The 27,349-nt window shown below is 44.2% G+C and overlaps 2 protein-coding genes across 2 annotated transcripts; both read right to left on the bottom strand.

The window, feature by feature from the left end:
- Positions 1 to 363: 363 nt before the first annotated feature.
- Positions 364 to 7,341, bottom strand: d2hgdh (D-2-hydroxyglutarate dehydrogenase; the record flags this gene model as incomplete). Its single annotated transcript, XM_083633510.1, has 10 exons — positions 7,218 to 7,341; positions 6,423 to 6,794; positions 6,278 to 6,335; positions 6,057 to 6,196; positions 4,696 to 4,889; positions 4,390 to 4,558; positions 4,062 to 4,205; positions 2,570 to 2,712; positions 784 to 949; positions 364 to 626 (listed from the first exon to the last, which is right to left on the bottom strand). The coding sequence occupies exons 2-10, from the start codon at positions 6,757 to 6,759 to the stop codon at positions 364 to 366; spliced, it is 1,614 nt and encodes a 537-aa protein (XP_083489636.1). The 5' UTR covers positions 6,760 to 6,794; positions 7,218 to 7,341.
- Positions 7,342 to 8,096: 755 nt separating this feature from the next.
- Positions 8,097 to 24,706, bottom strand: LOC310773905 (RNA polymerase II elongation factor ELL-like). Its single transcript, XM_083633903.1, has 12 exons — positions 24,535 to 24,706; positions 21,605 to 21,649; positions 21,357 to 21,478; positions 19,764 to 19,924; positions 16,916 to 17,229; positions 13,944 to 14,068; positions 12,777 to 13,281; positions 12,191 to 12,275; positions 12,026 to 12,092; positions 9,683 to 9,854; positions 9,526 to 9,570; positions 8,097 to 9,413 (listed from the first exon to the last, which is right to left on the bottom strand). The coding sequence occupies exons 1-12, from the start codon at positions 24,661 to 24,663 to the stop codon at positions 9,285 to 9,287; spliced, it is 1,899 nt and encodes a 632-aa protein (XP_083490029.1). The 5' UTR covers positions 24,664 to 24,706; the 3' UTR covers positions 8,097 to 9,284.
- Between the last annotated feature and the right edge of the window lie 2,643 nt (positions 24,707 to 27,349).

A 27,349-nucleotide genomic window follows, 5' to 3' on the forward strand; every position in this document is an offset into this window, starting at 1 on the left:
ACAAAACACTCCACCTTTATTTAGAAAACCGGTTGAATTCCAGATTAATTTTAAAGTGAACAGAATCGCCAGATCTAGGGTTATGGATTCATTTGTTAACAAGAAATCTGGTTTTGTTTGGAAAAACAATGTTACATCGTCTCTTTTTATATGTAATAAAACATTTACTGCACTCTTGCCCAATGATTAGCCATCTGTCGGTTTTCATGATTTTAGAAAAGATACATTTCTACAAATACAATTGATCTATTGACATATGTTATATAGATCTAACAGACTACTCTTGTCGGTGCAAGTGGCAGGAGTAGCAGAGGTAGTTGACTAGGTTTAGCAGTAGCTGAACACGTACACTAGTCTGAGAGGTCACTTCAGGTTATCTGGCAGGGTCTTATAAGGGTTGAGGATGCCCTTGGGATCCAGCATTGTCTTGATGTTGCCCATCAGAGCCACAGCCTGGCTGGCTTTACTGTAGTAGATGTAGTTTCGCTTCTTCAGGCCCAATCCATGCTCTGCGCTGATGCTGCCGTGGCAACTAGCTGTCCATTCGTACACAAAGGGCTCAATGGCCGCCAGGAGGGCAGGGTCTTTGGCAGGGGAGGTGATGTTCAGGTGGAGGTTCCCATCGCCTGCAGAAAGAAATGTGAAGAGGTGAAGTCAGACATGACAACTACCTTATTTCAGATGCTGATTCTGCTACCTCTACTGATACCAAGATTACATTTTCATCTTTACTAGTTTTTGAGCCCCATTGTGATTGTGATCTCCGCTGCCTTGTGGTCTTACCTACGTGTCCGTATCCCACCACATTCTTGGCCCGATCCCCCAGGTGCTCCTTCATGTCCGTTACCAGCTGGTAGATCCGCTCAACAGGAAGGGAGATGTCGTACTTATAGGTGAAGCCGTCATGAGTCAGGGCCTCCGTGACTCGCTCGCGCATCGACCACAGAGCCTTGACACAGTCAGACATAATGTAAGGCTGATTGATATATTCTGAATATTTAGGGAATTGATTTGACATCATCATCTATACCAGTGCCCGTATTCACAAAACATCCTAAGGCTAAAAGTAGCTCCTAACTTTCTGATTTAGGAGAAACTCTTAAAAATAATGGGTGTGTCAGTCCTAATTTTAAGACTCCTACATTTTTTGTCTATTATTTCACAAAGCGTTTTAGCGCTAAAACCAGCTCCTACGTCTGTGAAAGGTTAGAAGTAGTCAAGAGGACTCCTAAGTCACTAAGAGCAAATCACAAACAATCTTAAAATGGCTGCTGCCAGCAATCTACCTCAAAATCGGGTCAACGTTTTAGAAACATTTAATGATACTGAGCTTTTGAAAAGGTATCACCTTAATCGCTAGGGTATTATTATCATAGAGCTAGTCAAAGATGTATATTTCAATGTAATATGTGAATACAGAATAAAACATTGTGGTCTAGTAGATGAAAAGAATTGGCCTAATAACCTGTGGCAGTTGTTTGTCGCTTGAATTCTGCAATCTCTGCCCTTGCCTGAGACTGCAAAGTATACCAGCTCTTCTCACACATTGGTGGTTATGGACAGAAGGGAGAAAGCCGCATTTATTTGCAGGCATATTTTTTCCCCCAGTTTTTATTTGGTTTTTGAAGTTATCCAAACTTCTTATTTTTTGTTTCATGTTAAATAAATCAGTGACATATAGCCTACATTTTTATTTTAAAATCTTATTCTTATAACTTATTGTTCTTAATTTTTGTTTTCAATTCAGTTTAGTTTCAGTATGTTTCCAGAGTGCATGGGTTTCTCATTTCAGTTTAGTTTTTTATTGTTTGAAAATATTCAGTTTTTATTAGATTGAGTATTGGTTTATTTTATATATGTATATATATGGCAGGGGCGAGATTTAAAAAGTTTGGTATAATACAAACGCAACACTTTGTGAAGGCAGTTGACTCTCAGTCATGAGTCATCGCGGTCTCAATAATTATATGCACCAATGCCTCATGCTTGTGTTGACAAATTTGACCAAATTGACAGACTAAAACTAAAACTAAAGACATTTTCTGTATATTTTAATTTTAGTTTGAGTACACAATATCATTTCAGTTTTTGTTTTTATTTCAGTTAACTAATTTTTTCGCACACCTAGTTTAAAGTTTAAGTGAACTATAATAACCTTGCCTCCTACAGTATTTCTATGATGATGACTTCACTAACAGAGATCCAAGACAGCCCAAGACCCAAGACAGCCGATCACAGTTTCATGAAGCATGACATCATCCATAGCAACAGGGGTCAACCCTGCCCTTTCTCTTAGCTTAAGAGTTCTCCCAATTCCTTAGTAAAAGTTGGTCTCAGCAGCTTTGTGATCAGGTTTTAAGAGGAAACTCTTAACTAGGAACTTTTAGTGCTATTTAGGGGTCCTCCTAGTGGTAAGATAAAATGCTTTGTGAATACAGGCCCAGCGTTCTTAAGTTATTATTTGATTGAGGCCAAAAATGTGTGTGGCGTGAGCCCACACATAACACAACTATAATGTTTTAGGTGACAATAATTAACTAAATTTGTGTTGCAAACTCTAAGTTGTTACTTTGATTTTAGTATCCTCAGTTGCCACAGTCCCGTCAGTAACCAATGATGATGTCATCGCCTCCTCTAGGAAGTTGTGAAGCTTCTCCTCATCATGGGTTGGGTTGGAGCCAGCTGTTTCTATGACGATGTAGAATGGACAATCTGCAGGATGGATGCAAATGGTTAGCATGTTTGAGCATCAGTGTTGGGAAAGTTACTTAGGAAATGCAATTAGTTACTGATTATTCTTTAAAAAAGTAATAAAAGTTACTTTACTGATTACGTTTTCCAAAAGTACATGGTTACATTACTAGTTACGTTACTAGTTACTTTTTTTTACCCCCGAAAAAGTGACATACAACCAAGCCAGCTCCTTTTACAACTGAATCCACTTTATTGGAACGAAATACAGGAGTCCACAATCGCAAACATTGCAGCCTCTCAAAACAAGTGATGGCATACAGTATATGTGTATATGTGCATATATATTTACAGTATACCATGGTCTGGGTGAATACTCGATTCTGATTGGCTGCAGAGTGTCCATTAAGTAAGGGTTAATGCACGACGAGGTGTCCATTATCACTTTTTAAGGGACGACGCGAGAAGCGTGAACCGGTCCAAGGCGCGAGCCGAGGACCCGTTGCTTCCGCGAAGTCCCTTAAAAAGTGATAATGGACAGCTCAAAGTGCATTAACCGCTTATACCATGGTCACTTGCCAACAAAACAAGACCATTCATTTATATTTTCATGTGTTTTGCAATCAAAATTTAGTTTTTATAACCTTGGTGATGATTTAAGAACCGCAGAGAAAATAGTCCCCTCGCTCAGACCGCAACATGGGACATGATGCTCACACGTGTTCAGAGGGCAGTTTTGTTACAGTCGGGATTCTGCCTCCATTTCGGCTCGCCCCCGCAGGGCGCACCTCGCCCCCGCTCAGCTTGCAGAGGCGTCACTTAATGGCTCAGAGCCGGCTTCTGTCACGGGAGGGAAATCTCCGAAACGAAAATCAAAATTTGGTATTTGGTATAAGCGGGTTAATAACCGGTTCACGCTTCTCGCGTCGTCCCTTAAAAAGTGATAATCGACACCTCGTCGTGCATTAACACTTACATATATATATATATATATTTTTTTTTTTTTTTGTTGCATAAAGCCCCTCCCCCCCCCATAAAAAATAAATAAGAAACTCAGCATTACTTGGATTAATAACTGTAATCTGATTACTGTTTTGTAAATTTTAACGCCTTAGTTACTGAAAAATTAATGATTACAGTACCGCCTTACTGCCCAAAACTGGTGAGCATGTGTGCCTGTTTTATAGACTGTGTGTGTGTGTGTGTGTGTGTGTGTGTGTGTGTGTGTGTGTGTGTGTGTGTGTGTGTGTGTGTGTGTGTAGGTGTGTGTGTGTGTGTGTGTGTGTGTGTGTGTGTGTGTGTGTGTGTGTGTATGAGTGTGTGTGTGTAGGTGTGTGTGTGTGTGTGTGTGTGTGTGTGTGTGCATATACCTGTGATGGGATTAGCTAGTTTGAGGTGTGTATTCAGCAGGCTCATACATCCTCTGTCCAGGAATTCAAAGGCTGACAGGATTTCTCCCAGCATGCCTCTGCAGAGCTGAAATGTCTGTAGCAACTGCTCAAATGTCTCACAGCCTAACAGTACAGACAGATAAGACTGACTGACTTGTAGAATTTAATTAGATAATAGATACAAGCACAACTAGGTGAACACAGATACAAAATTAAAAAATAAACTGACAATTTCCAACAACAGCTAATAACAGTGTAATACAGATTATAAGGTTCACTGATGTGAGAGGCCATGAGGGAATCCTACCCAGGAAGACCACATTGACAGCTCTGGGTTTCCGTGGACAAAGGATGGAGACGGCAGTGATGACCCCCAGTGTGCCCTCTGACCCTATGAAGAGCTGTTTCAGGTCATATCCCGTGTTATCCTTCCGCAGAGTGGCCAAGCAGTCCAGGACCCGCCCATCTGCCAACACCTGGACACATCACATTAACATAAAATCCTGCCATCTAAATCACAACATCTCTTGACTATTTGGGTACTAGTTTGTTTTGACATATTTTCTTTAAAGAACAAACGTATCTCGAATGTCTCTTCACTTGCTCCACTCACCACTTGCAGACCCAGCACAGTCCCTCGTAAGGAGCCGTATCGCAGCAGCCGGAGCCCACCTGCGTTTGTTGCCACGTTGCCCCCTATGTGGCAACTGCCTTTAGCCCCCAGGTCCAGCGGCATAATGTACTCTTTCTCTTCCAGGTAGAGCGAGAGGTTCTCTAGGACACAACCTGCCTGGCATGTCAGAATGCCTGACAAGACAAGACAAGACAAGACAGAGAAAGAGATCTCTGAAGACAACTATTAAAAAATGCTATCAAATCCATTTGGAGATAAACAAATCACTAGGTCAACAATGAATATCTTTAAAATAATGTTCTTACAAGTTAACTCATTGAGTGCCATGGACGTCCTTCGACGTCCAATTAAATAGTGACGTAGAGTGCCACGGACGTCCTTCGACGTCCAATGCGTTTTTTGACGGTGGGACGTCGATCAAAGCCTTCCGCAGCTCCTGTACAACTATAGTAGCTATTGGAGGTCTATAACCTATTTTACAGAACCCTTAGGTGGCGACAGTGCTCTCCAGATTACAGAAATGTCAGGAATACACAGCCTGAAATAGCCTTGATGAAAGAGAACCCGCTCATGCTGCAGTCCAGAGCCATGTAGATTGTTCTGGCTGCAACTGACGGTGCGTGCGAACACAGTCAATCCGTGCACACAACTGAGTCCTTCTGCCTCTGTCTGTCTGTCAGCATAGTTTCTCCACATGATTAGCCGCTAGAAAAGCAGCAGCGCGACACTGAAAAGCCAAACCTTTCACTGCAGTCCGCGTGTGGCTTCTCCATGTTGCGCTGCCTGGGAGGCGGCGCTTCCCAGGCTTCCTAGACGCTTGGTGCGAGGCTGTGTGTTACTAGTGTGGGGAGGAGTTTTCAGCTGAGGGGGGGGAGGGGGGGTGGGGCACGCAGGGCAGGACACAACTACACCACATCACTACATCAGAAAATATTACCGTATCTAGAGTCAGTGAATGTGCTTGAAATGCTGCATTTCACAAAAGGCTGAATATCTCAGCTTATAATTTGAAATGCCTGAAAACGCTGAAAACAACCTATCTTCTCCGGCTCATAACTAAAGAACGGAAAATGGTATCAATAAACTTTTTTTTGCTGATGATACAATAGAGTCTCCTTGTTCTTTTTGCGTGTTCGGTGTTTACATAGTAATATCACACAATATTCTGTGGGCCTCGAGAAATCACTGAAAACGCTCTGAAAACTCTGGCACTGGGAGCGTCCGTTCTCCAAAAGTGGCTGGCACTCAATGAGTTAAACATTATCCTTTAAAAAATGAGTATGTGCAGTCAATTATTTGGTAAGAGTAGGTGACTTTAAGACCAACTGTAAGCAACCTACCAGAGATACTATCAAAAGTAAGGATATTGTTCATGAGAGTAGTGGAGAGGATGATCTCATCATAGACTGGCACGCTGCCCCCCACCAACCCGGTGTTGCCCCCTTGCGGGTTTACTGCCAAGTTACGACTGTTACAGTACCTACAGGAAGGGAATAAAATAACATAAGCACCTGATAACCACCTCATTTTATCCATCCACAACCCAATATTTGTTCTTTACCTGAGAATTTGAGACACCTCCTCTGTAGTCTGTGGTCTCAACAACACTTCACTGAAACCTGCAGGAGAAAGTATGAGATATAAACGGATTAGTCAATGAAATACATCTTCAAGTGGAATGAGCTGAATTTGGGGCTAGGCTTCACCTCTAACTGACTTGAGCCAGTCCACATTATTAGCCTCCAGTAGGTCTGGGTCAGTGATGGCTCTGCCTGGTAGTGTCTTCCTGAAGAAGGCCAAATCCTCCTGAGTTACCCTGGAGAAAGGCAGCCTTTCTGGGGCTGCAGCAGGGGACGGTTTGGGCATGTCTGCCCCAGCGTGCAGCTTCCGAGAGCAGACTCCACATTGCCCCGAGATGAGTGAGAGAAACTGCCAGGGGAAGTCTAGAGGGAAACGTCTAGCTGGAGATGAAATTGTGCAGTGTGGGCTCATGTATCTGAGAGCTGTCCTCAGACCCAGTGTTGTGTGAAAAATCCCAGCCATGCCTGGAGAGGCTCTGTGTCTAGGTGGTACACAAGCTGCAGAAAAGGAGTGGGTGGATCATTAGTCTTGGTGTTTAACTTCTCAGTACAACAGATATTTACTGTTATACCTGGTAGTGGGGGTGAACTGGTAGCGTAGTGAAACAGCTACATCGCAGCTCAAACCATCTTTCAATGTCATCCAGTCAAAAAGCTCACAGCCTCACACTCACCTGTCAGCTAAGGTTTGCTAGTTAGCTAGCCGCTTTTCAGTAAGGCTAGCTAGTTAGCGGTACTTAATATTGAAAATCTCTGGTACTACTATGCGTTATTTACTCACCACCATAAATACACGTTTATTTTCTAGAGTGACAGACGCCTTAATTGCACCTGATCTTGCCGTCATTTCAGCTACGTTAGCAAACTAAGCTACCGGTAAGCATGAAGTTAGCTGGCAATACCTTTGTTAACGCTACTTACCATTAACGTTCACAGGTCACAGGACAAACCACATCTTTCAGTTCATGTGTGTCTATTGCTATCATGTCGCAATACGAAATGTGTCACAAAGTTCAAGGGCAGTCATGCAGATATATGTTATCACATCCAGGTGTTTACTAGCAAACAGCTACAGGAAACTGCTAGTTTCTGCAGAATGGTCCAATCAGAATCCTTCTGTCAGATCGAGCCAATGAGAAGCTAACCTCGCGTCACCAGGCTCTTCTCGGCGAGAAAGAGTCTGGCCTCGGTTCACAATTGATTTTGTCACCCTGACTGGTTCCGGCTTAGAGCCCGCCCTAGACAGGAAGTAACAGCGGATATAGCTCGTCAACTTTTACGTTAACTTGACGACACAACGTATCAGAACGGCAAACAACAAAACCAAAGATGGACGTACCGAACGACGTTTTTGAAGAAGTTCTTGTAGAAACATTGCGGATTCACAATCTCACATATTTTAAGCCAATACAGAAGCTTTGCATCAGACAATCAATCGAGGAAAGAGACGTCAAGCTAACGGCAACAAATACGTTTTTTGGCGCACTTCCTTCCGGTGTTCATTCTGGTTCCGTGGTTTACGCCCCCATGACAAAAAGCGGGGTGAAAGGTGCCCAGACTGAGAAGCCAAATCGCAAAGGTCAATTAGAATTGGCCACTAGCAGAGCCATTGAAGAGATCTATTATATCAATGACTCTGGCCCTAGTATTCCTTTTTGATTATTTAAAAAAAAAAAATACTATTACTGTAAATTCATTACTGTAATCCAACTGTTGCCTGTCATGCTCAATCTAGTAGATGGAAAAGGAACACAAATACAGCATTATAAAATTAGAAAACCACAAATGTTGTACTATAAATTAATTTATTTAAAACTCAGACAAAATGTCAGATCATGCATGGCATAAAATACACAGCATGCAACAAACTCTTGATTTCTTTTCTTCACCGTCTCATCAAGAGTAATGAACAGACAGAATTCCCTGAATACAACTTTTAGTTCACATAATGCTTCGATGTAACAGTCTTGTTTTCCAGTAAAACCATATGAATGGATAACAGAATTAATACTATGAATCCAGTTCAACAGGCAGTGGCAATGCTTACAGGAGGGACAACCATTTACATCAGGGTTGAACAATTTGAAACCATTAAAAAACACTTTTACAAACTCTCAATTGACCAAACTCAAAAAATGTACAAGGACTGATGTCATTTGATTTCAGCAACCACATCTGAATATCTGCTGCCATCTGTGCTCTGAGAATGAAACTGGGGAATAAGGCTTGATTTAACTTTGTCGTGCGACACTTTTGAAACAGTCTCTCGACACTTGTTTCTGTCTCTTCTGATGTCATATTTGTCCAGAGACAGTTTCAAAAGTGGCACGCGACGAAGCATAAATTAAGCTTAAGGGTCCCTAACCTGCCATACCTGGTGGCTATCAGAGTATAGAGGCTGCAATTATCTCATGCTTCCAGCTTCTCTTTATACTGATCAGAATTACAAAATACCTATTTCTTACCACTTTAAAGTGTACTGACAGAGAAGACAACTTAATATGTAAACATTGACATAACTAACATGACACACAAGCAAACACCCAAACAGATGTTTACCACACTAAAATGTGTGGCATGATTGGGAATGCATGAGCTGGGGGCGAGTGTGTGCCTCGCTTGCAAGATGTTGCTTTTTTTGTTGTTGCTTAGCACCTCCCCTCCATATATGTCTGTTCTAGTTGTAAGTGCCAGTCTTTTCTCTCTGTATCCTTGGCAACAGTAGCATGTTGTATATGTAGTGGTGGACCATTGGTCAAACCATTTTCAGAAAGGTTCTCATATTGTAGGGCCCCCTTTCACCACATACCCCTGCTGTGCTTCCTAAATGACTCATAACCTCACTGACATTTCCAGCAGGTATTATGAGTCTATGTTTAACCATGCCCATCAAATCAGTCTCAATGTGGTTCAGCTCAGCAGTGTGAACCACTGAAAGGGTTTATTGTACTCTGCCAACTTGGTGCTGGAGTCTGTGAGTCAGCTGCTTCAGTTGGGACAGGGACAGTCCATACTGAGCTGCTGTTGGTCGTACTCTGATATGAGCTTCTTGATGTGGGCCAGTTTGTTGTGTAGTTTTTCACAGCGAATCTTGTCCTGGTTGTAGTTGGGGTTGGACTAAAGGGACCAAAGAATACATGATTAAGACAATATAAAAAGAGGAATCATTTTTGTCACATGCAGCAATGTTGGGCTGAAAAGGGGCAAAATATATAAGGAGTTTTGTTACCATTTTAATTTGCTGATACTCCTGTAGAATCTGATTACGAATTGTCTGCGAGGGAGAAACACAGAGTTACAATAGGCATCGCATCTCTGAAACACTGCAGTTAAATATATTTAATGTTTGCTGTTAAATCTAAGTGTTGCAGTTCTCTGAGTGTTACCTCATATTCATTAGATCCGCACTGTAGCTGTTTGAGCTGTGTGTCCAGCTCCATGAACTGGTGCGTCACGGTGTCGATGCGAGCATGTAAATCTAGGTACTCGCTGTACTCCTGGTTAAAGTCCTGTTTGTAGCTCTGTCTCTGGTCCTGACTGCGGATGACTGTGTACTTCCTGTGCAGAGAAAGTAAAGGGACACTAGTGAGGTAGCTCAGTGAGGTAGTACCCACATGTGCACTGTTAGGGACCTCCTGTAAAGGTTTGATATTGGGTAAACATTACAAGCATGAACCTTGGAAATTAGATCAAGAACAGCATTTTCTCTCATTAGAAATGGGGGGCCTGACCAATAATTAGATGTGCACTAATTCCACGTTTTGCTGACCACGCACCAGAATCAATGCTTGATTTTAAGCACTTGCAGATGCCTTGTGCCAATCTATGGAAAATACTTAAAACGGTCATCTTAGAACTGACAACTGGAAACACTTAAGTTTGATCCTGATTCAAAGGCATCCTCCATTCACTTTGTGTAGTGGGGAGGGGGGGGATTCCAATATCATCAAATAGAAGATTCTGGGATCTGTGGCATTCAACAATAGAGACAGTGCATGAAATAGGCCATGCCCATCACGGGGGAAATAGGTCCGTTCACTCCCATTCACCAGCGTCATTTTCCTTGAATTAAACATAGCTAAAAGCTGTTGTGTGGTGGGCTGCGCACACAACAAATGTAAAAAATCGCCAATTAAAGTTTTTTTGTACTCCCAAGCAAAACAAGGAAGCCATTGAGAATTGGCGAGAAGAAAATGTGGATTTAGCTGTCAAGGAAGTAAGTTGGAGTGTTCATCTTCCGTATATACGATCTTTGTGTGCAACTACGTGACATACTGTAGGAGAACGCCAGCGCGTCTGATGCCATCTGTCTGATGTTACACCAGCGTTAGTTTCATTCATTTAAACATGCCTAAACGCTCATGTCATAGTATTTCACTTCAGGCCACTGTGTGGGATTGTTTATCCAGCGTTGTTTGGGCAATGAAAAGGGACACTGCTCCAGGCCAACTGAGTTCATTTTCTCGATGTACCTTTCCCTCTCCGTTGGAGGAAGTGTACTGAAATAATCTTTTGACATTATCTAAAAAGGAAACTGTCCGAATCCCTGTAAAACCCCGCAAAACTATTTATATCTGATGAGAGTTCCTCAGTTCGCCCCGGTTAGCCGCGGTTTGTTTTGCCAGCTGCAGTCGTCAGGCAGTGCTTCCTTGTATTTTCCCCTGTCTTGGGCGTGGCTTCTGAATGATGACGCGTTTTGCAGTGTCTCTATACCTATGTTAACTCATTGAGTGCCAATGACAACTTTAGTTTTCAATTCATTTAGTGGCGTAGAGTGCCATTGACGACTAAAGTCGTCAATTGCGTTTTTTGACGGGGGGATGTCGATCTAAGCCTCTTACATCGCGTCTTACAATATGGGAGCTATTGAATGTGTCTAACCTATTTTACAGAACCCTTAGGTGGCGACAGTGCTCTCCAGATTACGGAAATGTCAGGAATACAGCCTGAAAAAGCCGTGATCAAAGAGAAACCGCTCATGCTGCAGCCCAGAGCCATGTAGATTGCTCTGGCTGCTGCTTGACGGTGCCTGCCAACAGCAATCAATCCGCGCACACAACTGAGCTCCTCTGCCTCTGTCTGTCTGTCTGCATATAGTTTCTCCACACGATTACCCACCAGAAAGGCAGCACCCGACGCTGAAGGGGCAAACCTTTACCTGCAGTCCCGTTTGGCATTTCCTTGTCGCGCTGTGAGCCGCTGTGAGCCGCACCGCCCGCAAAAACGGAGGCTCCGAAAATAGACTGGGTGCGTGTGGGGAGGAGTTTGCAGCTGAGTGGGGGAGAGGGGGGTGGGGCACGCAGGCTCCACAGAACTACACCAGGTCACTACATCAGAAAATATTAGCTAGAGTCAGTGAATGTGCTTGAAATGCTGCATTTCACAAAAGGCTGAATATCTCAGCTTCTAGATAGAAATGCATGTTTTTGCTGTTTTTGACCTATCTTCTCCGGCTGATAACTAAAGAACGGAAAATGGTATCAATAAACTTTTTTTTGCTGATGATACAATAGAGTCTCCTTGTTCTTTTTGCGTGTTCGGTGTTTACATAGTAATATCACACAATATTCTGTGGGCCTCGAGAAATCACTGAAAAACGCTCTGAAACTCTGGCACTGGGAGCGTCCGTTCTCCAAAAGTGGCTGGCACTCAATGAGTTAAGTGTATCAGTTTGGAATTTGTCCAATACTGTAAATCGGTGTACCACTACCAATAAAAGGCATACTTACATTAAGTAATCTGTCATGTCATTGGCTGATTGAAGCACATTAGAGTCATAGAACATTTCACTGGCCTCTAAGAGAGAGAGAAGGAAAGAAAGCTAATCAATACAAAATATTGAATCATTGACATTGAGGTGATAATTCAGTGGCAGCAGTAACAACAACACTCACCTGTGCAGTCCAGGGAAACATTCTTCTTTGGATCCTCAGAACCGTGATGCTTTGTCCGTCCTTCCCTGTCTCTACTGCTATCCTCCTTAAAAAACAATAACATCCCAATTATCAGTGAGTGCGTTTACATGCAGACAATAAACAGTTTATTAGCGGATTTCTAGAGTTACCTGATTATTCAAATGGTCATGTAAACAGCATAAACGATAAGCTTTATCCGTTTATGGCCGTTATCGGGTTATGAATAAACCGATAAACATACCTAGGTTTTTGGCCAATAACCTGTCTTTTGAGTGCATGTATACAGCGTATCAGGTTTATTGTGGGTTTATACATCTGCGCATGTACAAGTTGCATGTAAAAAGTTGAATTACCGCCGCCTTCTGGAGAGAAATCCGACTAATTGACTGAATCATGTAAACCCGGGTTTTTCCTATTGTCGGATTATTAAAGTGCATGTAAACGCAGAAATCAGATTATTGCCATAAACTGATTACTCACAGTTATCAGTTTATTGGTGTGCATGTAAACACACTCAGTGAGATAACATTTTAATAGCACTTTGTTCTATTACTACTGTTCTCACCTGGTCTGTGTGTTTGTGTTTCCTCTTCTTCCTCTTGGTGGTGTGTCTGTCCAGATGGGGGACTGTCAGAGGGGAAGGAGGGCGATCAGGGTTGGGTTGAGGGAGGGCTGCTGGAGCAGAGGGAGCTTGCTCTAGTCTGCTGGCCACCTCTGCCTCCTGCATGCAGATGGGAGCTTGCTCTAGCCTGTTGGCCACCTTTGCCTCCTGCGTGCAGACCGCTGACAAGGTGTCAAAAAGCTTCCGGGGGTCAAGCCAGTTCCTGCGGCGGTCGTCCTCCATTGCTGCAGGAGCGTTTTTGGGGGCCTGTGGTTTAGATGGCTTGGATCCTGACTTGTCACTGGAGCAGTGGGATATCCTTGGCTTCTTACTGGCCAGTGGGTCAGTGTATTCCTCTGTGGTGTAATGTTTTTGGGCGTGTGCTGGGGAGGAGTTGGGGGTTTCTCGCAGTGGGCTGACCTGGGCCTCAGGGACAAACAGTCTGCTGTGCTGTGGCTGAAACAGTCTCCTGCACAGTGAAGGGGTGATACATTAACCTCACTTGGCACCTGGTCCCAAATCTATTGTGCTTTGCTGAGTTCTTTCTGGCCATTCAGCAGCTAGCTAACATTCACAGTACCACCAAATCATTCTTCATCTACAGTTATTCAGCAGTTTTGGGCCATCATCATGATAAGAAGACTACACTACCACCACTGTGAGAGAAATTGTCAACTTAACAACCCAGTTTAATTAAGTTTGAAACAACAATCAATGGAATGTTAACCATAGCAACATAGCAGAGAGTAGCACCTGATCCTTGTTTTTGATTGCTGTGATTGGCTAGTTACATTCTAGCTAACCCTGATTGGTTGTTTTTTGTCAGACCTACAACCAAAATTATAATGAAATAATATTACTACTACTGCAATACTGCAGCTTTAATAAAGCTATATTTCCCTTAAAAAAAGCTCAATTATGTCATGTTTAGAAATTGCACTATTATCATAATTACGTTTTAAAACAAGAAGTGCAACTTGCATGAACAGGCAGAAAACAGGGACGGACATTGAACCAAAACAATTACAGAGGAAAGCATGCATTTTTATATTCATTCCTTCCTTCTAGGGTGAATGGTAGACCTTTTCCTCATATAAAACACAGTGGCAGGTTCCATCTGGTTTCTGTTACCTGACAAGGATCCGCTTGAGAAGCTGCTGGTCCCCTGTAGTGTATCCTGGCCAGCTCTTCTGCAGCTCCTTATACAGACAGTCCTTTAGAACGTATGTGCTGTCTCTGCCATTGAGCTGGCCCACCTACAGACAAACACAAAGAATAAACAATCAGTCATGAATTCTGATACACCATTCATTTACAGTGCCAATGTCAGTGAAGCAGTAGTTATTAGCTACCTCCCAACCTTTTCCAACTCTGGGCCAACTTGAAAATCTCAAAACTTTTTGCAGCCCACCTTTGACCCCATAAAGAATATGGAGGCCAAACAACGCACTGTGTGTCCATCTGTTTGTAGCTGAGATTTGGGCAGGTCACAGAGAGTTTGAGCAGTGCACCGAAACGTGATTTGGTCTAGGCCCCTGCCCCCCGCCTCTACACGGAAGCACAGTGGAGACAGAAAGTGCCCAGCTCAGTGAAATGCACACACACCGTGCCAGAGAGAAAATGGTAAATGGTCTGCATTTATATAGCGCTTTTATCCAAAGCGCTTTACAATGTACCTACTGTACATTGGCGGCAAGCTGTCATGCAGCGACGCAGGGTGCTGGCACAGCCATCGGCAGCAATTCGGGGTTCAGTGTCTTGCCCAAGGACACTTCGACATGCCGGGGGGGGGAGGAGCCGGGGATCGAACCACCAACCTTCCGATTAGTGGACGACCCGCTCTAGCTCCTGAGCCACAGCCACCCTCCCAGAGATGGGAGAGGGGGAGAAGTATAGGGTTCAAGTTGCTGCACCCCTCAACACCTGGGTGTGATTTTTAGTTTCCACCGTCACTAACACAGCATCTGAAACATGTTGCATCATTTTTGTATTACAATTTTTAAAAAGAAAGACTTGCAATACCTCCGCAGACCACCAGAGGGCCAAGGCCCACACGTTGGGAATTGCTGCTTTATAGGATCATGGGGGTTTGATCCCCGGCTGCAACAGCCAATGTGTCTAACAAACCGGCACTCATTGAAATGCTCTGGACAACAGGGTCAGCAAAATGCTCTGGACAACAGGGTCAGCTAAATGCTCTGGACAACAGGGTCAGCAAAATGCTCTGGACAACACGGTCAGCTAAATGCTCTGGACAACATGGTCAGCTAAATGCTCTGGACAACATGGTCAGCTAAATGCTCTGGACAACATGGTCAGCTAAATGCTCTGGACAACATGGTCAGCTAAATGCTCTGGACAACATGGTCAGCTAAATGCTCTGGACAACAGGGTCAGCTAAATGCTCTGGACAACAGGGTCAGCTAAATGCTCTGGACAACATGGTCAGCTAAATGCTCTGGACAACAGGGTCAGCTAAATGCTCTGGACAACATGGTCAGCTAAATGCTCTGGACAACATGGTCAGCTAAATGCTCTGGACAACATGGTCAGCTAAATGCTCTGGACAACATGGTCAGCTAAATGCTCTGGACAACATGGTCAGCTAAATGCTCTGGACAACATGGTCAGCTAAATGCTCTGGACAACATGGTCAGCTAAATGCTCTGGACAACATGGTCAGCTAAATGCTCTGGACAACAGGGTCAGCTAAATGCTCTGGACAACAGGGTCAGCTAAATGCTCTGGACAACATGGTCAGCTAAATGCTCTGGACAACATGGTCAGCTAAATGCTCTGGACAACATGGTCAGCTAAATGCTCTGGACAACAGGGTCAGCTAAATGCTCTGGACAACAGGGTCCGCTAAATGCTCTGGACAACAGGGTCCGCTAAATGCTCTGGACAACAGGGTCAGCTAAATGCTCTGGACAACAGGGTCAGCTAAATGCTCTGGACAACAGGGTCAGCTAAATGCTCTGGACAACAGGGTTAGCTAAATGCTCTGGCAACAGGGTCAGCTCAGCTAAAAGGTAAAACTGTAACACGTAATATTTAATGACAGAACTGAAAAAACTCATAACAAAAGAACTGTGTACCGTAAAACCCAAATTGTCGTGGGTCCCATAGATGCGGGGTCTGACTACATATTTTGTAAATAAACGGGGGTCTCAATTGGACGCCAGGGTTTATTTTTTTTACTTGCATTTGCGACGTCACATTTGCTGAGTGATATTGCGACCCGCGATCCATAGCATGCGGGCACGTCACCTCAGTCTCCAGCAAAATGATCAGGATGAAGGCTAAAGAAATCTACACCTCGGTGAGTGACAGCAGGGACGTGGAAGATTTTGCTGCTAGTGCCGGCTGGCTTGACAGATTCCCCACTGAAACAATTTTCCCTGTTCGGAGGGAGGGGAACTCGTTGGAATAGCGTGATCCTCCCACGTGCTATGTCCTACCGGTGAAGCTTCCCCTGTCAGGTGAAAAGAAGCGGCTGGCTACTGCCCATGTCTCGGAGGAAGCATAGAGTAAGTTTCGGCTCGCCCCAGATCGGCAGAGGGTGGAGCAGCAACCAGGATAAATACATTAAAATGAGCACTAACTGGGAATAAAAATGGATAAAAAAATTGGGGGGAAAATATTGAAAAAAACAATTTCATACTATTTCCAATCTTTGCTGAGCAAGAATTTTGTGCAAAAATAATTAAATGCAGGTCCCATATAGACACGGGGTCTGTCTACGTCACACACACACATACACACACACAAGGAGGCATAATTGTGACATCACTGATGAGGTCATCAGTGATGCTGCGGCCGAGCTGCGTATGCGAGCGAGCGAGCCTAGGAATCGAGCGTGCGAGATGCCTAGTTTTGTAAATAAACACCCAGGTTTTATGAAGTTTTATGGTAACTGAATTACTGCATTTGCAACTTGATTACTTTCACAGAAACTTCCTTTACTTTTGCTCTCAAATCTTTCTACTCGCTCACCTCTTGGGGAAAGAAATGTTGCCAAGGAGAGCTGTGTTTGCCAGAGGGGTGGTTACATTTTGCAGCCTTGGAGGGTTTACTGAAAATGAAGGAGAGAAGGAAATCACCTCAAGCAGCAGGGTGTCCAGCGAGGCTTTTTCTCCTGCCGTCAGCCCATCCTGGTGCAGCCTGACGATCAGCTCAGGCCTCCTGTACGGCCGCAGAGCCAGCAGGTGGGTTAGTCTCTCCCTGAGCGGTCTCGTCTCCACGACACATGCGCTCTTCTTGTTTGACGCAGCCTTGTTTGGCTTGGACATGGACTTCTTACGGCTTCCGCGGAAGGACTGGGAGGACTGTTGGAGGGACTGGGAGGACTGTTGGGGCTTGGCCAGCTTGGCCAATGCAGGGGCTGGGGCTCGCACCACCTTCTTTATCTTCTTGCCTGCAAAGGGACCAGCAAATCTCAGATCAGAAGTGCACTACCCAATAAAAGCAACAATATCTTCAAATGCAATCCTATATAATAAAGATACGTAGCAGAGGTTTGACTGAGGTTTGTACCACCAAAGACAACCACTTCAAATAGTGTAAACCTTTCTCCTAATAGACTGTTCAACACTGTGGCAATGATTAAAATGGCCAAATTGGCCAGGAAAATCTGCATGAGGAAATTGAATGACATATGAGACAACTGCTGCTGAAGTGCCTTTGGGCAAAGCACTTAACCCCCAACTGCCCAGTGCAGACGACCAGGGTCAATGGGTCATACATTAAAAGAAAAAGAAAACTAGAAGACCTATGATACTAGAACGACAACGATATACGCCTAGTGAGCAGTCAACATCCATGTCTGTCCAGACTTTGACGTTTGAGCCAAATGTGAAGAAATTTCGTCAAGGTGTTACTGAGATATCGTGTTAACGAGCTTGAAAATGGCGTTCGTGAGGTCACAGTGACCTTGACCTTTGACCACCAAAATGTAATCAGTTCATCCTTCAGTCCAAGTGGACGTTTGAGGCAAATTCGATGAAATTACGTCAAGGTGTTCCTGAGATATCACGCATGAAACAAGCGGTCGTGATGTCAGTGACCTTGAACTGTGACCACCAAAATCTAATCAGTTCGTCCTTGAGGCCAAGTGGACGTTTGAGCCAAATTCGATGAAATTCTGTCAAGGCGTTCCTGAGATAACGATGAGTTAACGATCTTGAAAATGGCGTTCGTGAGGTCACAGTGACCTTAACCTTTGTCCTTTGACCACCAAATTCTAATCGGTTAATCTTGGAGTCGAAGTCGACGTTTGAGCCAAATTGGAAGAAATTCCGTCAAGGCATTCCCGAGATATCGCGTTAAAGAGCTTGAAAATGGGGTACGTGGGGTCACAGCGACCTTGAACTTTGACCTTTAACCACCAAAATCTAATCAGTTCATCCTTGAGTCCAAGTGGACGTTTGAGGCAAATTTGATTAAATTCTGTCAAGGCGTTCCTCAGATATCACATTAACGAACATCGGACGGACGGACGTACAGATGGACCGGCAACCCGAATCCATAATGCCTCCGGCCTGGCTATTGCCGGCGGAGGCATAAAAAAGCATTTCTTTGCCGGATCTGTTGATAAATGAAATAAAATAAAGCATGCTAAGATCAGACACCAGAGGAAGAGAGGACTTGTTGCGTTAACATATTTCTCCCTAGCTTGCGGGTCAAAGTAACTTCTTGTCTCCTCTTGACTTACACCGCATCCGGGTTCAAATGACTGACATAACCCTTAGTGAGCACAATCTGCTATGTAATTCCTGCTATCTAATTCAGGAAATAACCTGACTCTTGCAAAAAGCCTGTTGTGGAAGCACTTCATCTGAACTGACAAATCATCAAAACTAGTGTTTGTGTCTATGTGTGTGTGTGTGTGTGTGTGTGTGTGTGTGTGTGTGTGTGTGTCTCATCTGAACTGACTGTTTGTGTCTACGTGCGTGCTGCACGTTGACAAAGAGAAGATGACGGAGGTAAATGTCTTTTTAGCAGGATGTGGTTTTGTGGTTGGAAGTAGAAAGACAGCGGTGACCCAACAAAGCTGAATCACTGGTTTTGTGTATTTGGTGCCAGATTGTTGTAAACTAAAATGACAACACACACCACCAACAATTTAAACTACCAATTCCCAGTTTATCATTTAACTTGTGTGTGTGCAGACAACATGGCTGCCCCTCAGTGTGTATTCTGTATGTATGTTTGTGGATATGTAAACTTTCAGTGTCCTTAGTATGTGTTTTTATTCAACTATAGATTCAGAAAGTTAAATACTGTTGCTCACTGCTGTAGTGTGTTTTGCCATTCAATCAATTGACTATAGCAGTGATACTCAACCCAAGGCTCTATCCTTCTTGGGACCACAGTGGAAATCAGTTGAACAACTCTCTGTGTTTTTATCATTGTACTACTTTTTGTTACATACTTTATGTAATATTCTTGTACTAAATAAAAATCAATCAATCAATCAGAGCCACATGCGGCTCCTTTATGGGTAGTTGTGGCTCTTTTAAGTACTACTTAAAATACATAAATAAATAAATAGATAAATAAATAAAAATCAAATAAATTAATGGGAGGAAAGGGACTTTTTTGGACTGTGGCTCTTGCAAAGCTTTTGTTTTTGTCAGTCTGGCTCCTGAGTAGGGTTGAGTACCACTGGACTATAACGAAATGCAAAGTAAAGAATCCCCTGCAGGGTATTATGAGTTTTACATAGTGGTTATCAATGCCATTACCAATGTGTGAAAGGTGTTCTCATTGAGGTATACTATACATACATAAGAATATATATATATATATATTTTTTTAATTAACCAATAAAATACAGCTAACTGTGTTTTATGGATATTATCAGCACAATTACGGTAGATTACTTGGCTGTAAAACCATGTTATAACCCAGTTATATCACCCATATGTGAGTATTTTCTATATTTCCTACCGCGGAAGCGCCCGCCGTGCTTGATGACAATGGCCCCTCGGCTGCGACTCTCCTCCTCGGCCTTGGCCATGCTCAGTTGGGCCTGATGGTACGAGTCATCTGTAGCCTTGACTGTCATCTTCTTCTGAATCACCCCCACACAAGACAACTCCTCAGCAGCACTGAGAGGAGGGAGGACGGTGAGTACAACACAACACAACAACAAATATCACAGCGTGTGTCCCAAAATATGGCTAGCGCTACAAAAGCTGTTATCATACATTTGTCACACATTTCCATGCTTTCCAGACCTTCACAGGAACCCTGGGTGTTCTCAGACATTTAGAGAGATTTATATGGAAAAGGTGCCAGCAGGGTGGCGCTGTGAGATGAGATATTCTAAAATGTGAAAACTCATTCATATAGTGCAATAAAATGATAATACACTACATATTCACACATAACACTGTGGCCCTGCAGGTAGGCTTGATAATACACTACATATTCACACATAACACTGTGGCCCTGCAGGTAGGCTTGATAAGTTGGCATTTTGTTTGAATTCGGCAAATGGAATTCCCGTGTTGTGTGAACATGAATGAATAAGATAAAATGTCAGAATCTTGGTGACAGTGACAGCACCATCTGCAGTTTGATTTCAAAGTACATTTGGTGGCTCAGGCATCTGACTAATTAAGGTTCTGGAGCAGCAGGGCTTTGCTCTGACCTGTCACCCTACCACTTAGCCCTTAACCCTCCATTTAGTGCGTTCACATGGAGGGGTAGGGTGTAGGTGAAGGCAGAGGGCTATCTGGCCCTCCAAACAGAGATTTTCCAGGGGCACACTCCAAACCAAGGGCTGAGAAGGATGTCGCTATTAATCAACCAAACATTTAACAAAAGTTACAAAAAATGTTTATATCTGAGTTTAATGTGGATAGAAAGGACTGTGGATGCTCTGGATGTGTCCCTGCGCTCACCCAGGCAAGTTGCCTATTTGCAGGCAATGCAGTGCGGGACAGCATGCGTGTGTGTGTGTGCCCTGGTCCTGGAAGAGGAGAAACAGCGATCTTTGCAAATTACATCGTTTTGAAATTCGTGTTTCAACATTTCGACTCAGTGATCCTTTGTATCGACATTAAAGGAAGATATTCACATATTTTTTGTACGTTTTGGTTGGCTATTTTGTGACTATTTTAACATTCTCTTTATTCAATCTGTTTGAACCAGAAATAGCTTTATTTTCACAGTTTGGCAAAAAATGATGACTTAATGAGTGGTGTCCCATTTCCTAGGTGATTATTTTCAACCCCTCCCCTTGTGGCTGCGTTTTGAAGGGCAAGGGGCAAAGTGAGGGACACTCAGAAAATGAGGGGTAGAGAATGAGGGGTAGGGGTAAAAATAAGAGATGGGATGGGCCTTGGTCTTTCTGTTGCCCATTGCCACTAGCTGAGTGGCGAGCGGAGGGAGGTGAGAGGGAGACATTGTCTTACTGTTTTTCCTCACATGTACCCACCGCCGCTTTAATCTAGCAAACTTTACTCATGCTGGATTATTAACTGTAGGCTATTCCTGTATTTTATAACATGATTTATTGCCATTGCTGTGTGTTACCCAGTGCCGTGGTGTTGGACGCAGTCAAAGCTTCCATGCGGATTGTCGCAGGCAACGTTAGTCAAGGCGAAGGAGAATGTCCTCAATTCACCTCCATCCTCTGAGCAAGGGATGGCAATTCTCTGTGACATAATGAGAGAGAGAGAGAGAGAGAGAGAGAGAGAGAGAGAGAGATTCAGCATCTATAACACATTTATGAGGTGAAATTAACAAAGTAATGATTTGGAGAGTAGACCAGTTGTTCTTACCCCTTCATTTCCAGTGAAACAGATAGTGGGCTGGGAAAACCGACCCTGGAATACACAGAGAAAGAAAGATCACTTGACTTGTGTGGAATGAGTCACACACAGGCAGGCAGACAGACAGGCAGGCAGACAGACAGGCAGGCAGACAGGCAGGCAGACAGGCAGGCAGACAGGCAGACAGACAGGCAGACAGGCAGACACACAGGCAGGCAGACAGACAGGCAGGCAGACAGACAGGCAGGCAGACAGGCAGGCAGACAGGCAGGCAGACAGGCAGACAGACAGGCAGACAGGCAGGCAGACAGACAGACAGACAGACAGGCAGGCAGACAGGCAGACAGACAGGCAGACAGACAGACAGGCAGGCAGACAGGCAGACAGGCAGACAGACAGGCAGGCAGACAGGCAGACAGGCAGGCAGACAGGCAGACAGACAGACAGACAGACAGACAGACAGACAGACAGGCAGACAGACAGGCAGACAGGCAGGCAGACACGCAGACAGACAGGCAGACAGGCAGACAGGCAGGCAGACAGGCAGACAGACAGGCAGGCAGACAGGCAGGCAGGCAGACAGACAGACAGACAGACAGGCAGACAGGCAGACAGGCAGACAGACAGGCAGACAGGCAGGCAGACAGACAGGCAGACAGACAGGCAGACAGGCAGGCAGACAGACAGGCAGACAGGCAGACAGACAGGCAGACAGACAGACAGACAGACAGGCAGGCAGGCAGGCAGACAGGCAGGCAGACAGACAGGCAGACAGGGCAGGCAGGCAGGCAGGCAGACAGACAGACAGACAGACAGGCAGACAGGGCAGACAGAGCAGGCAGGCAGACAGACAGGCAGGGCAGGCAGGCAGACACATCAAAAGGCCGACTGTGATACACTTAAGTATGTCTAAAGTATGCACATGCCATGTGCACCTATGTGCAGTGAATATGCCACTGTCTTTGACTTGTCTTATCACTCTACTGCCTTATTAATTGTTGTGTCTCTTGTTGTTTTCCTGCACCCATATGCCCTGTTATTTTGTACTATGTTGTAAACGGAGTCCACAGCACAAGAATTTCACACGTGATACTTGTACTACGGAGTGACAATAAAAAATCTTGAATCTTATCGATCCCAATAAGAGCTACAGAGCGGCGGCTGCTGGGGAGTCTTGCTCAAGGACACTTCAGCAGAGCGGCTGCTCACTTGTTATGGGGGGCTTGAACCCGGGCCTTCCAGTTGAACGACGCCGTTCCTACTCTCTGGCCTCACTGCCTGTTGTGTCTGCATGCCGCTGCGCCTGTCGAGTTCTGTTTTCTCCTCAGCTTGTCTTGAGTGCTTTTTGTTTCGCTCTTTTATAGCATCCTCGTGGTTGTTATTTTAGCCATTTGGCTTTCGTTCCAGAGGGTATTATTTTTCTCCATCTCTGTGTAAAGCGTATTGTGACACCTCTGTGTAAAGTGCACTTTAAATCAATTCAATTTGATCTAACAGGGGGCACTGAAAGCTTTGCTGCGGTCACTATGACCTGCTGTTCATCAGCAAAAATTCACTGGCTTGTCATATGAGACTAAGGCTTTTAACACAACCTCCTAATCCTACACAGCGGTGAGGGAAACTGAACTAGCCTGTGGGGCGCTGTGGCAATAACAGTCCAAAGCGCTAACCGCTGAACATGAATGGGGAGTAGGTGATGAATAAAATGGTATTGACCTTTTCATGGACAGGATGTGAGAGTCCACCTGTTGATGGGTGCTGAGAGAGAAGGCCCAGCTACATGTGGAGGTGTTTTTTGGTGCGTGTCTGCGTGATCAAGCCAAGTGAGTTATGAATAGCCACACTTCAGACTAAGAATAGGAACTGGACGTGCACAGCAACAGTAGTGTGTGTGTGTGTGTGTGTGTGTGTGTGTGTGTGTGTGTGTGTGTGTGTGTGTGTGTGTGTGTGTGTGTGTGTGTGTGTGTGTGTGTGTGTGTGTGTGTGTGTGTGTGTGTGTGTGTGTGTGTGTGTGTGTGTGTTTCGGGGGGGATTCAGCTCAGTTATCAGGTGTTTTCCCTCGATTCCATCTCGCTCTCTCTCATCATGACAAGCGTTAAACGAAAGGCAGAGATCTGAGCGGAATAACGCTGGATGTGGTTTCACCCTTCAACAGAAACGGATGCCTCTACAGTTCCCCATTGAGGACTTTTCTGTCTGAATTACTAGGAATTGATGCTGACTAGGGGAAGTGGACTGAGCTCACTTCTCCACTTCCCGCAGTGTCTGAAATTTGTATCATGCCATGGGCCGAAATTGGGTCAAATGTTGATTGTGTTTCTGTCAATCTGTGCATCTGTCTATTCTTTCTGTGGTCTCCTAATTTCCCCTCTCTCTCTATCTCTCTCATTTCCCACAGTTGTATGACTATTACAGCCCTAGATATACTGTCTGCAGCTTTATGTCTGATTTGTCAAATAATCCAAACACAAACACACGAATTCATTCCAGTTAGTATTCAGATGCATCTTTTCGTCAGTTACCCTTCCCAGAAATCCCTCATTGGTCTCCCTCACCCCACCCCCTTTCTCTCTCTTCCCTTTCTCCTCGACTCTAGCCTTGCTTTGTATTCATTTTGCCAACAGCTTGTAACGACCCGAGCCAACAGCTTGTTACGAGCATCATCACACAGGGATACGTTTCCGCATTGCATTAGTTATGCAACATGTATTTCCAATCCATAGAGGCTGGTATCAGACAACAGGGGAAGATACAGGCTCACTTTAGCTCAAATGCAAAGCAGAAATCGCCGTCCCCGTCTCTTCCTTATCACGGCATGGCATTTTTGTGTGTGTCGAAGTCCTGTTCAGTTCACGACCCAAAATTAGCGACTTTCACCGTGGCTGTGTGTTCGAGTGAAGTTACACGAAGAAGAAAGGTTTGAAATAACGTTAGCTTACCTTGCCGTTTTGAAAGGTGCGAATGGCTCTTGCCGCGCTGTCAGTGAGTTTGACGTGAAAAACAGAGATGTTAGCGCCCGGTTTGTGGCTGGACAGGCCGTAACACTGTTGTTCCTTCAGCACCGACATGCCGCAGTCACTTCCAGCTGGCTAGCTTATGGCGAAACACACACACTCCACATACAAACACATCACAAACAGAGACACACGGCAGGTCCTGGCTGCTCTGCCGCCCCGCGCGCTATCTGGAGGAGATCGCATTACGTCATCACGGTTGAACTCACGACAGATTTTATTGGCCAAGAGACATAAATAAACAATCACGTACAGCTTACGCAACCACCTCTACTCCTCCCCTTTCATCTCTCTCGCGCTCTCAAACACGCACACACGCGCGCGCACTTGTAATGTTGTGATTAATTTACATGTGGCAAATCAAACAGTTGTATCATGGAACATTATCAGGGAAACCCCCACCAAGAATTTACATGGGTGGCAACTGGACACTGATTAGGCCTACAGACTAACAGACATGTAACGCTAACAGGTAAAAATGATATTATTGATCAAGCTGCTCATAGTAATTTGCCATTTGAATCTAAAATACAGTAGATCAAGGCAGGCGCGGACTGCATAATCGGGCACGTCGGGCCTTTTTTTTTGGTGCCCCCAGTCAGGCCACTCACTGAACAGCAGGCCAGGCGCCGCCTACTGGTTTACTAGTGGTTGTATTACTTTATTCAGGGTTAAAGTGGGTGCATCTCATTGTAAAATTGGACTCGGCCCAAATTGGGCTTCAAACGGCCCAAATCTGGCTTCAAACGGCCCAAATTGGGCTTCAAACGGCCCAAATTTGCGCCCTTCGGACCCGGCACGCGCGTCGGCCCGTATCGGCCTGGCCTGCTTGGTATCTAATGCCCGGCCTGAATTAGAATCCCAGTCCGCCCCTGGATCAAGGTCTAGTAGCTATCAATGTGTTTCTCTGAGGATTTCCTGCTACTAGCTGGAACAAAAGGAGAGTCACACGCGAAAGTAAGTATCAAAGTTTGACAAAAAATGTATTGCCTAAATTAATGACTAAACAACACAAACTAGTACGCACACGAACAACACAAAATGGTGCAGCACAGATGAGGGAGTGACGGTTTGCAGGCCCAAGGAGCAATGGGCCAAGGCGATTCCTAGGCAGCCTTGCCCGCCCTGTAGCTTGCCCACTGCGCATTACATGCATACTCTATACACATGCATACTCTATGACATCTGATGACATCATCATGGATTACATCACTGATGCCATCACTGATTACATCATCACTGATGACATCATCACTGAACTTATCGCCTCAGCCAGGAAGGACCACATCATCACTGATGACATCACATCATTAGGTAGCCTAATTAGGGCAATTACCTCATTTAAAAAATCCGGCTCCATCAGGTCACCTGCACGGGTCGGGTGCTCTTTACACTTCCTGAAGATTTCAGCCTGATCACACATAAAACGGTATAGCTGTGGCCGGCCAAAATTCTGCTCACTCACATGCACGTACATGGACACTTCTCATTCTTATAAGATTTTGTGATGTCTTTATATTGCCACTCATTACCATTTCAGGTATAGCCTACTGATAATAAAAACTGAAGCTATAATTCCATAATCCAAATTGATTTGTTTCATGTCTATTCACAACTTAAATTTAGCACTATTTTTTTTTAAAGATGCATAAAAAGATTAGATGTCCTTGTTGCTGATAATTTTGTTAGCTCCAACTAATTGCCATTTGTTAATTTGCATGTCTGGCTGAGTGTTGCTGAAGTGTTTTCCTGATTTAAGAGAGAGGCCGGGGGCCAAAACTCAGTAATCTTTGAGCAATCTCCCTCTCTCTCTCCCAAGCTGCTGTGTGTGTGCATCTGAATGTGTGTGTGTCTCTCTCTCCATCAGTGTTTGAACACAGACGGTGGTCACAACCCGTTCAAAGCTGACTCCTATCAAAGGGCCCTTGGGTCTTTGTAGCACAGTGTCTACAACAGGTGACATTTTAGCAGCTCAAAAACATTCACAACTTTGAACGCTCACTGCTGCCCACACCTCGCCTCCACCCAGAAGGTATGGAGCAGACTGAGGGGGATGGAAGTTACAGAGGCAGAGAAACAGTGAGAAATGAAATATAGAATCTCATCACTTTTTGCTCTGGGATTTGCTTTTCTGGGATTTTGATGTTTCATTCAAAAGTCAAGATAAACCTGAAGGAAATGAAGAAATAATGGAATTTGTTGTTTTTCCTTTGCATTGGATCTGAATACATGTGAGGTGACCGCTTCCTTCTTGTGTGGAGCACAGCAGTACAATAAGTAATAAAGCACTATTGCAAAGGGACTCAAGGTGAGTTTTGTTGTATAGTGTGGATGCACGTGGCTTTGGAGTTCCATGTTAGTCCATGTTTGTCTAAGGCAACAACAACCTTTAAATGAATCTGAATTGAATGAATACAGCAGATACTTGTACGTTTGTGTTCAGCTTGCTTCCTTCTTTGAGAATATATCATACTTATTTGTATTGCACCTTTCAAAACAGTTACATGCGTCACAGAAATGAAGACAACGGAGAATAATGTACAAAGTTAAAGTTCATTAATAAACAAATTCAAATCAATAATTTGGTGTAACGTATTTACTTGGTAGAATTTTTCACAATTGAGAAAACTGGGCATCCATAATCACATGTTTGCTCTTTTTTCCTCACTTTTATTGCAAAGGTGAAGTTCCCTATTGATTGAATTGATTGAATTATGACCATAAACACAAAGATATAATC

This window comes from Poromitra crassiceps, assembly GCF_964638095.1.
Source record: "Poromitra crassiceps genome assembly, chromosome: 3".
In the NCBI taxonomy this organism is placed as follows: domain Eukaryota; kingdom Metazoa; phylum Chordata; class Actinopteri; order Beryciformes; family Melamphaidae; genus Poromitra; species Poromitra crassiceps.

Bases quoted from the DNA above. Each gene is read 5' to 3' on its own strand.
- LOC310773905 (XM_083633903.1), bottom strand. From the start codon at position 24,663: ATGTCGGTGCTGAAGGAACAACAGTGTTACGGCCTGTCCAGCCACAAA. The intron at 14,069-16,915 runs GTGATTTCCTTC...GTTTGTCTGTAG, and splicing joins TGGACACCCTGCTGCTTGAG to GTGGGCCAGCTCAATGGCAG. The intron at 12,276-12,776 runs GTGAGAACAGTA...TTGTTTTTTAAG, and splicing joins AACACAAACACACAGACCAG to GAGGATAGCAGTAGAGACAG.